We start from the raw sequence: 11,441 nt of genomic DNA, 5'->3' as shown, positions 1-11,441 counted from the left end.
CCAAAATCAAATATATGTTAGCCTTCTGGCTTCTGCTCATGTCGAGTGTAGACACTGTAGAGCAGAGAGCGAGAGCGAGAGCGAAATAAAAATCGTAGAAAGAAAGCTGCTGCTGCTTCATAAGATCAGAATCAGAATGGTGTGGGGTCTTTTTCCGGTCGATCCTCTTTCAGGTCAGTTTTACATCTCATTCTTCTTTTTCTTTTTTAATATTTCAATTTGGTTGGGAAATTACTTAATTAATTAGTTAGAATTTATCATGTCTCTTTGTTTCTCAACCCCTCTCTCTATACACACACTCAACTCAGCTGATTGTTTGTCTACTTAACATGGAAATTGGCAGGTGAAGACAAATATTATATCTTTACAAAAGGTGTCTACAAAGTTGGCCGAAAAGGTAATTTTGTTATTAATATTGTTTGGGATTACTGCACTGTAATTTCATTCCTTGATTGATCGATTGCTTGAGGCTTAGGACTTTATCACACCTGAGCTACTCTAGTTATGCTGATACCCAATTCGCCTGAAATAATCCAAAATTATCCTTGTTCTAGGTTGTGATGTAATTATTTGCAAAGACAAAGGTGTTTCTCGAATCCATGCAGAATTAGTTGTTGATGAAATGATTTCAATGGATCATCCTCTGCACATGAAATCTGACCTACCCTCCCGAGTTCTGATTAGAGATTGCTCCAAGTATGGAACATACATTAACAAGGAAAAGGTACATAAGTTCCTAAATAAAGAAACATCTTTAAAAGATGGAGATGTGGTTTCCTTTGGAACTGGTACTGCCGTCTACAGGTAAAATTAAGTCTTTTCCATGTTCGGCCTTTTGGTTTTTGCATGTTTGACATTTTCATCAGATATAATTTTTAAAACAGTAACAGAACTTAGATTAACTCTGGATGGTCAGTCTTAGAGCAATTTGTAAAGTAGATTAAGACCATAAGACATTAAAAAACTGTGTGTTCCTCCAATTTAACTATTGTCATGCAACTAAAATCTGGCAGGTTCTGTTTTGTTCCACTCGTATTTTTCGTCTACTGTTCCGAGTCCTTTCAAGTGGATCAGCTTCTTCGAGACAAAGTCTCATCAATTGGTAAGTTAGAGAAACAACTTAGCTACCTATAAAATCTCCATGTATATTTGCTTTTATATTATTGAGTTGATCTCCTTTTTGCCCTCCATTTGGTTTGGTTACATGTCCTTCAGATTGCAACATCTGTGACTTATGCAACCTATATTTTTCTTCCCTAGCCTACAGTTTGCCATTAATATATGATTACAATTGATAGGAAAGAAAATTTGTATTCTGACCAAAGCACAAGGCACATATTTGTGATAATATTGGTCATAAGCCATCACTGATAATTGCTGTTTTTCTCATGTGACTGGCGGTGATGTGCAACTAATGTGTTTTGAGAATTATTGAGCTTCATTTTCTATAAAAAACTGATATACACTGCAAACCTTCTGATCTAAACTATGACAGCTATTGATATGTTGAAAGAACCGGTGGTAGTTGGTTGGCAGGGTTATTAGTCGTGCTATTCTTCCTATGCAACTCAGGGAAGCATTCCATACACCCAATCCTGTCTAGTTTGGGATTAAAAATTAGTTGAGTGGACCTTCATATGCAAATTAGTGTTGGTAGTGGTAGTGGGTGCCAGGTGTGTTAGTTACCATGATTGGGTTTGCAGTGCACTTAGAATCAAGAAATCAGAGATTTGATCCCTCTTTTAGTGTGGAATTTGGTTAACTTTCAATTGAACAGTGTAGATACAGCGTGTTTGTGACTTGCAAAAGACAATGAAGAGAAGAAAGGTAATGACTGGTGGTAACTACGGGTCTCATTGCTTTATTAACCAATCATGTTGTCTCCCTGCAGTTTTAATGCTGCCAGTTTTCTGAGAGCATAAATGGTATTGTTACACCATCACATTTTTTTAGAAGCTCGCCATTTTTTCTTTCTTCGGAAGTGATGCTTGCTCTTAACCCAAGCAGCTTTTTGAGTTAGTTTAGTGGATTCTACAATTTACTTGAAAGCCATTTGCTGTTGCAAGATATTATAGTCATCCTCATGTTAGCATGCTGTCTTTTTATAGGTGCTTGCATTACCTACAATTTGAGTGAAGAGTGCACACATGTTCTTGCTGATGAACTCATGCCAGTTAAAGAACATCTTGTTGATGCTATTGTGTCTAAGAAACCTATTGTTCTCAGGAGTTGGGTTGAGGTACTAGTTTAATATCCCTTGCTTCTTATTTAGGGTTTAATAGTAGCTGATGTTCAAGTTAAAACCTTTTGAGCGCTAATTTTGGATGTTAACTAACAACTTTACTTTTATAAATGGAGGTTTGGAAGGGAATTGTAACTTTTGCAAACCCTCACTTGACACTTCCTCATTGCTTCTTTTCTTTTGTTTTTTTATTTTGGACGAAACTAAAACAGAATAGAGGAGTCTTGTAATGAATTTATCTTTTCATGAGAACGTTTGAAAATGGTTAGGATACACCATGGTGTTGCCGGAGCTGCTGCATTAACTGGGAGTGATTATGGATCCTTTTGGTGCATAAAATGTTAAGTTGTAAATAATAGCTATGTTTTCCATGGAACATTTGGGAATGGTTAAACAAGTCATATTTGGTGACACTAGAGGGGCAACAGTAAAATGCAAAAGTATTTATCTAACCGACATTATTTATTTATGTCTGTACAATCACTAATTACTGTATTATGATTAGTTGGTTGCAGAAAAAAGGATTGGATTAGAAATTCCTAGCTGGAGCTCGTAAGTATCATTTCAGTCATGGTTATGCCGATTTCTTAACGCTTATCTGCAGTTCCTTTTATATATTCTGATGAAGCTAATACAATACATTATACCTTTTCCCTCAGCTATATTCCTACATTGACAGTGGAAGGAGTATCAGTCAAAGTTGCAGCATCAGGAACTCGTGCTAAGTGTTTGGAAGGATTCACCTGTCTACTGGAATCAATAAATATGGTAATAAATTGGATCTGGTTGACTAGCTCTCCTTGAAAAACTCAGGATTTTCTCCAGTAATTACAAAATTTTTCTATCACTTCTGATTCCCTTGGGGAATCAAAGTATTGTAACCTTCTGACACTCTTGCATTGAAGCGTGATATTTCAATTTTCAATGTGTACTTAACTTTAAAGTTGCCGTGTCTTAGACTTTGATATTTCATAAAAGCTTCAACTGACCCTTCATAACATTTGTAATCTCTGTTGACATGAATAGAGGACATGCCAAAATACACTGTTCTTATCTTTGCTATCAAAGGCAACAATGACATGCCAGCCAGAACCCTACTTCTCAGACTACTGTCTTTTCTTTTCTTCTTTAAGTTATAATATTGAATTTAACTGCTTGTCTTTATCAGCTTAGTATTCTTATGTGCCTAATATCTTTGCGTGTGCATAACCACCCATGGACTTATTTAGCTTGTGTTGATTCAAAGATCTATGATGCCTACACCAAAATATTTCTCTCTTCAATTTGCCTCACCTTCCCTATTATATCTTAAGCACCTTCATTCATGGATCATGTTTGAATGGTCCAAAAAATGAGGGTTTCATTGATGTTTTACATCTCTATAACTGGATGTGAATATATGGCTTTGAGTATTGTGATTGTAGTGTTCAATATGCTATTGCTTTTGCACAATGGAAGGATGGTTTTGTCTATCCAATTGTTCATTATACTGTTGCCTTTGCCCACAGGGAGATGGTTCATTAATTGTCTGTGCAATCTAGGTTAATAATTTAGCTGCATGTCACACTTTGATTGTCAAGATGTATATGGAGCCATCTCATTTCAAAGATGAAGGTAAGCGTCTGGGAGAGTTTCAGAAAGATTTTTTTTTTTTGGATGTTCCAATTTAGGATTAACTGAAACTCGAAAGGTACAAGGTTTTGTTTTTACCATGAGGCTTATGGTTTTTGGGGGTTATTCCAAAAAAAACAAGGCACCACTGGTTTTGTTCTTTGTGATAGACGGAGAAGTTTTTGCTTCTTTTATTTTTTATCTCAAAGAATAAAGAAAGTTAAACTGATCATGGAGGGAGTGTCTGGTCATTTTTCTTAACTGTTGTTGAAGATGACAATGAGTTAAAACAGGATGGATAGCTGCTGTTTCCCATTTTGGCTGATGGAGGAGGGCATGATATGATAGTGATCAGTCTATGGATGCGGTTGAATAAGAGTAAGGTAGAGAGATGAGCTATTCATCCACTGATCCATGCGCATTGTTTGTCCCAGGGCGATTGTTCCAATCTCTTTGTTATAGCGTGAATATTTGATTGGTAGTTTGATTCCTGTTTGGAAGCTTAGTTGTTTGCTGACAATATTTGTAAGCTTAGATCTGAAGTCTTATCATTATAAATCTGGGTAGTTATTTATTGTTATTTTCCCTTGTGCAGTACAAGTTCAAGGACAGGTTGCAGTCTCTGTTGGAAGTATGCGGCGCAAAGATTGTTTTAGTAGAAGAATTCTGTTCAAATGCCAAAGTATGCAATTCATGCTCTTGTTAAGATCTGCATTTTTGCTGATAAAATGGGAACTTCATCACTCGTTTGATTTTGGGGAGATGAATAGTATATTTTTTTATGAAATTTCAATATTCTCACCGGTTAAAAACTTTATTATCACTCATTTGATTCCGGGGAGATGAGTAGTGTATTTTTTTTATGAAATTTCAAGATTCTTACCGGTTAAAAACTTTATCTGAAGACTCTTATTTTGTTCGTTTGATTTTTGGGAGATGAATAGTATTTAATATTCCTACCGGTTAAAAACTTTATTATCACTTGTTTGATTTCGGGGAGATGAGTAGTATATTTTTTTAAAATGAAATTTCAATAGTCTTACCGGTTAAAAACTTTATCTGAAGACTTTTATCTTGTCTTTCATTGCTGTCTGAAATTAAATTATTCTTCTTCTTTTAACTAGTAGATTTTGCTACTTTATGCTATCCATGCTGGTTCTTTAGGTTTTTCAGCCTTAATGAAAAGCTTGATTAGGCAAGTACAGAACTTGAACTCAAGGCCTGCAGACTTGCCTCTAGTGGAATGAGTATTGTTGGGCTAGATTGCCCGCTGCTTTGCAAATATCTTCTTGTGTTACTGTTATAAATGCTTTGTTTAGCAGTAATTGTATCATAACGACTTTTCATAATGAACACCTACTTTTAGAGAGAGAATATTTGATGGGGAAAGAGTGAACAGTGACATAAAAATGCCATGTCTCCTCGAGACTTGAATTCTGTTCACTAATGTGAGATTTTTGAACTATTGATTGGGATGGCAGCACCTCATTTTTTAGGCGTTTAGGCTATTGGTGGAAACTTGTTGGACAGATATTCCTTTAGAATATATTCTTATAACATGGGAACTTGTAGTAAAAGTTAAATGAAGCTCAATGATCCTTTGTTTAGAAAGGAACATTGTACTTTAATCTCCACACTAGCACCCATCTTCACATGTCTGTTCATATTTACTAAGTTTTTTATTTTTGATGTATCTGACACATGTCAGTGCCAGATGCTTTTACAATTTCCATGAAACACAGGTTTAGATTGGCATCGGTACCGTACAATCCTGTTCCTTTTCCCCCAATCTATATTTATGGATGCCTTTGCATAGCTAAGATGTCAATACTTCATCAGAACAGTAAACTATTGATCTACGTACTTTAGATATTTTCCAATCACTGCAATGGTCAGCCTATAAAGAGAATGTGATGTTGAATGGAGCATCAATGCTTTTTGTCAAAAACCTTGCATGGGGCTTTTGTTTATCTTACAAGCAATTGTCATGTTTGACTTCTCTTATCTACTAACATGTATTGAGTGAATAATATTTTCCAAGTTTGGATCATGCAGAAAAAAACCATATGATCTTCTAATGCATGTTGGGTGAATATTTTCTTTCAGGGTTTGGATTGTGGGCAAGACAGTCATGTGGTATGCGTCATCCCCAGAGGATCACCAGACAAGTTTAATTTGTTCAACAAGCTGGGTTCATTGTCTAGAGTGAATGAGTTGGATCTGTTAAGAGCTGTTTTAGCCGGACATCTAGACTTGTCTGTTTTGGTATCACCATCTGGTCAGTATCTTATTTTCCAATGTACAGTGTGCCTTGCTTTGCAATTTGCATAAGCAGTATTACAGACAGGACTTGTAACAGCATTAAATATGGATCTACCCTCTTTCACCTTTCTAAGCACTTGTACTTGCATAATAGTTTGGTTAGTTGATCTGCATTGCAGTTCATTTTTGCTCCTTTAAGATAAAGAAATGTGTATAAACTTACTAAAATGAATTATAACGTCATCCAAAACATGAAAGAAAATCAAAGGAGTTGCCCAATCCTGCTGAGTGCCGGTTAGTTGAGTAAGTTTACAAATAAAATTTCCAGCAATTATAATGGTGGTTGTGTTGTGAATTCTTAGGTGTGATATATAGGTTTTCCATCTTCTAGGTGTGATTCCTTGAGAACCTACTAGTATGAAGCTAGCAGCCCTGTTAGTTTATCCCTGACTAAATTCCAAACCCTATATCCCTTTCTCTTTACTCTAATCCCTTTAAATCCTCGATTTCCAAGCCCCAATCCACCACAAACCCCTAGTAAGATCGAAACTTCAAATCTGTCCTGCTTCAAAAACTATTCTATCTCACAAAAATTACATCGAAGTGCACTGGTTCTTAAAAGTTCTAGCATTTCTCTAACCAGGTGCAGACAGGACTGCACAGATGACACAAAATTACAAAGTCTTGTGTCCTTCCTCCTCCTGAAACCAAAAGAAGAGATCAACATTAAATCCACCCCCTTTTTTCATGGAAATAACCTAGAATCTCCACTATAATTAAACAATTTACACCACATATCCCCTGAAGCTGGGAATGTAGAAATAAGTGACTTTCAGATGCTTCATTTTGATGATACGTAACATAACTAGTGGAATGTAAGGCCTTGCAAAGTTCCAATTTGCAAAATATCTCTAGTTTTAATTTTGTTGTGCACCAATATCGAGATGATGATTGATGGCATTTAAAAATCATTTACAGTCCTATTATCAGGCATTTCAAGAATATTTAGTCATAGGCCCTGTCATCCGAACTTTTTTTTTTTTAAAGTAGTGTTGGTTTTGTGATGCAATTCCCATAATAATAAATCTAGGAAAGCAATACTACATTAGTATTGGTATCGTCACTGAGATTTTGGAATCTCTTGTTTCTAGTTTCTGGTCATTCTGGATATGCCACTGTAGTTTCATTGAAGAAGCTTACAAGTAACTTGTTGAAGGTTGAACACCATGCATGTTATAGAGTTTCTGAGCGATTACATCGTTATGTGATTCAAAGCTAGAGAGAAGTACATGAATCTATTAGCCACTTTGAGGAATTATGCTTTGCCATGAAAGAGCCTTAAAAATCCTGGATGTTGCAGAATATGATTTTGGGATCATATTGTGGTAATGTGATACAAATCTTAATGTGTGAATGCATATTTGCTACACAGAATCCTTGGTTTCAGCAGAAGTCTTTTTTGGTTGTGAAGGCCCAATTGTTTGGGATCTATTATTTCTCTTGCTTCTTTAAAGTAATCTGTAATTCAACTTCTTTTTCCACAAATTCCTATCGTTTCCTTCAATTGTAGAACACATATATACATGCCTTATTTAAATTACCATTATATTACACATTTCTTTGACGTAATGCTTGCTATATGTCCTCTTGCAGTTCTTGTTTCATCATCATGCTCTACTGATGAGACAGTAGTAGCAGATTCTGAGGCAGAAGTGGAAACACCAACATCAGAGCATTTCACTGCAGATATCTCCAATGAAGAAGCGCCAAAATATGTGAACAAACTGGAAATGTCAATTGACCCTCATCTTAGATCAGAAAATAACCATGTTGTAAGCTCTACTTACAGTATTGGTAAGATGACAGCAAAACGAGAAACAGTTGATGAGGCTGAAAGTGGAAATTCTGATATTATTTATAGCCAAGATTTAATCATTAGAGATTTGAATTTACCTGCTCAAATCAGTTCGACTCCAAATAATGAAGTTTTGAATTTCAAACGCTTCAGAAAGGTACTGGAATTTTCCCCTTTTTTACCAGTCTCATGCCTGGGAGTTCAGACTCAATTAGTTTTAGCTGGTGTATTAGAAAATCTTTGTCCAGTCATTTCTCTCCTCCACGGTTGTGATGGGAAAATATGTGGAGCTGATCAAATCCATGATTTTAGACTGAGAAATATGTTGAAGAAAGATGCCATTGAATTGGTCACATGATGCCTTTAATTTGTGTCCTTGGGATTCAGTTCAATTGATAAATTGTTATCTGTGCATGCGCCCTTGCCATCAATTTTATGTTGAGTCAATGAAAACAAATAAAAATAAATGCTGCATCTGCATTTTTTTTCCTTATTCCTTTTCTCTTATTGCGGTTTTTTTTTGGGCATGCCTGTTGACAAGACATTAAGTAAAATTCTTTTGCTGTTTATCCTCTCAGGGTAACACTCAATCAGGGAATAGTTTCAACAATCTGATTCCATTCTCGAAATATCCATACAAGTAAGATCATGGTTACTATAGAGTAATGCTAGAGATACCATAATTGTTATTAAACTTTTTAACTAACCCATGTGGCAACCTTTTGATTGACATTATAATTTGTTCATTTAATTAAAAGACATAAGTTTGTGATTTGAGAAATTTGTGTTTTTTAGTAAAAGTGTTACCACTTGAAATAATACTTATCACATCAAGTCTTTGTTTGTTTCTTGATAGAGATTTTGACTATGGGAATCAGGATATGCTCGAGTCTGTGAAGGAAGAGAAAAGGCGAAAGCAAATGGAAGCAATTGCAGAGGACTTATTCAACACTGAAAAGGTGACTACCAAAACTTGTTTGGATGAATTGGAATGAGGGTTTAACTGTTAGAAACTGAGGTGTGTAACTTGATTAAGCTAAAATGGGACAAGACAATGAGAAATACTTGCTGCTTCCTAAACTATGCAGGGAAGGCGGCGTGGAGTTGCTGGTTCTCTTCACGTACTTCTTACACGTGGCTGACAACAGGAATGAGGCTACTGTTGATCATCTTCTTCATCGTTGTGCAATATCCACTAAATTCTGAGCTACCTTTTCCCTGTATCGGTATTCTTTGGAATGAGTTTGAAAGGATATGATATCTGGAGGAAATTAAGGGGAAGGGGGCAGTGTTGCCATATGTAGCAAGTTCCTTTGATGTGTGATATGATAACATTTCACTGGAGAATGAAGAGAGCAGTATTTGAGGGTTTGGAGCAGTAAGAACCCGATTCATTATTTCTAGACCATTTCCCTTTCTTATTTCTAAGTTGCACACCTGATTCTAACCATGCCCATTTGCTGTAGTGTAGCTCAAGAAATAAATGAAACTCGTTTCCTTTTTGTATTTCTTCTATTGCAACTTGATACGAAAAATATATTCCAATTTCTAATTAAGCTGGTAAATAAACTGGTGCAAATTTTTTTGTGGTTAATATTTCGGAGAAATGGATCCTCATGAAAACACATCACTTGACTGTAGATAATCATGTTTAGATTTTACTAGCCATTTAACCCGCGGGTTTTAAATTTTTTTTTTTTTAAAAATAACTAGCTATATAGATTGTTTCAATATATAATTTTTAACATAAGAAATTCAATGTATAAATTTGGAAAGCCTATACAAGTGTTTCATTAAATAAATTACTAATCATTTATGTAAATAAATGGGAAATTTTTTTATTAATAATAATCAAAAGAGAAATTCATAAAATTAAGAGATGAATGTAAATTAAGATATTTAATCACATAAAATTATTCATGTGTTTAGTGAACTTGTTTATTAAAATCAATAAAAGATAAATTCACAACCTAAAAAACTCATGACTTAAAAGATAAGCACAAATGAAACTAACTAGATAAATTTATGCAAGGCCAAACACACCAGTAATTTTATTTAAAAATAAATATTTTTTATTTTAAAAAATAAATTTCATTTGTATAGAACAAAAAAAAAACATCTAAATGAATTAGCATAACATTTTGAAAAATTAAACACAAACAAAACAACTTTAAAAACCTTATATTAAAAAATAACATGCAAAATTCGTGATCTGAAATATGAGACTGAGATAAATTTATAGAAAAAAATAAAGATAATTATAAAATCAATAGTAAAAAAAAATGCAAAGCAATAAAATTGTATGAAGCCGGATCTCTAAAAAATCAAATGTCTAAAGATGAAGTCAAGAAAAAAATTAATTACATTAAAGAATTTAAAAAATAAAGGTGAAAGAAACATTAATTAGAGGGCAACTAAAAATTTGATTTGATATGTACTCCATAGCGGGTTGTAATTTTTCTTTCTTTAAAAAAAAATCTTGAGTATACAAACTATTTTGATATGTTTTTTTACATAATATAAATTATAAGTGTAAATCAAAAAATTTATCCAAATATCTAATATTCATCTATGTAAATAAATAATTTTTTTGTTAATAATAATAACTTAAAGAGAAACTAAAAAAATTGAGAGATTGATGTAGATCAAAATATTTGATCTCACAAAACGAGATATTTACCCGTTTGTGTTCACCAAATTAATTCATTAAAATCAATAAAAGATAAAACAATATGAAACAAAGTGAATATGTATGTATGTATGTATGTATGTATGTATGTATGTACGGCCGAATATATAAGAAATATTATTTCAAAATAATTATTTTTTGTACAAAATAAAACCTATTTGTATAAAATAAAATAAAATAAAATAAACAATTTGCAAAAAATTAAACACAAAACAAAACAACTTTTTTTTTTTTATATATATAAAAAAACTTTTATCCAAAAACAGCTTGCAAAACCCGTTGTTCAGGTAATGAAATTGAGACAAATTGATAGAAAAAATATAAAGGTAACCATATAATTTTTTTTTAAAATAGTGTAGAATGATAAAATCATAAAATATAAAGAGGAAAAAAAATTTCTAACTATATTAACATTTAAAACTTGTGATTCATATTATTAAATTGAAAGCGTTACAAATGAAAAACCGTGAAGCCTAATCCTAAATAAATCAAACATCAAAGGATGCATCCAGGAAAAAAATTAACCACATAAAAAAAATTAATTAAAAAATAAGGGTGGAAACCAAAATAAAATATAAATTTAAGGGCATTTAAAAATTAAATTGTAGGGTTAAATTGAAAAACAAATAATAAAAAAAATAAAGGCTAAATTAAAAAGAAAAACATAAACTAATCTTTCTTTCTTAATAGACACATATACACTAACTGCTACCTGCTTTATGTCTGGTTTTTATTTCAATTCCAATGCAATCAAAATTTATTTATATGTTTTAAAAATCAAC

At 33.3% G+C, this 11,441-nt stretch overlaps 1 protein-coding gene across 3 annotated transcripts; it reads left to right on the top strand.

Annotated features, from left to right (window-relative positions):
• Positions 1–9,476, top strand: LOC7474071 (nibrin homolog). Of its 3 annotated transcripts, none has more exons than XR_002978189.2 (13): positions 1–173; positions 344–397; positions 555–804; positions 1,014–1,102; positions 2,109–2,239; positions 2,748–2,794; positions 2,902–3,010; positions 4,449–4,535; positions 5,960–6,131; positions 7,769–8,127; positions 8,549–8,610; positions 8,849–8,929; positions 9,059–9,208. XR_002978189.2 is itself a non-coding variant. In XM_002322460.4 (13 exons), exons 1-13 carry the CDS (start codon positions 137–139, stop codon positions 9,110–9,112), a joined length of 1,554 nt encoding a protein of 517 aa, XP_002322496.3. In that variant the 5' UTR covers positions 1–136; the 3' UTR covers positions 9,113–9,476. The 3 variants fall into 3 exon arrangements, 2 of the variants coding, with proteins under 2 accessions (XP_002322496.3, XP_052303552.1); XM_002322460.4 differs by having other exon boundaries at positions 8,827–8,929; positions 9,059–9,476; XM_052447592.1 differs by lacking the exon at positions 2,109–2,239 and having other exon boundaries at positions 2,758–2,794; positions 8,827–8,929; positions 9,059–9,476.
• The last annotated feature ends 1,965 nt before the right edge of the window (positions 9,477–11,441 follow it).

This window comes from Populus trichocarpa, chromosome 15 (assembly GCF_000002775.5).
Source record: "Populus trichocarpa isolate Nisqually-1 chromosome 15, P.trichocarpa_v4.1, whole genome shotgun sequence".
NCBI classification, from domain to species: domain Eukaryota; kingdom Viridiplantae; phylum Streptophyta; class Magnoliopsida; order Malpighiales; family Salicaceae; genus Populus; species Populus trichocarpa.
This window is presented reverse-complemented; position numbering and strand designations above follow the sequence as displayed.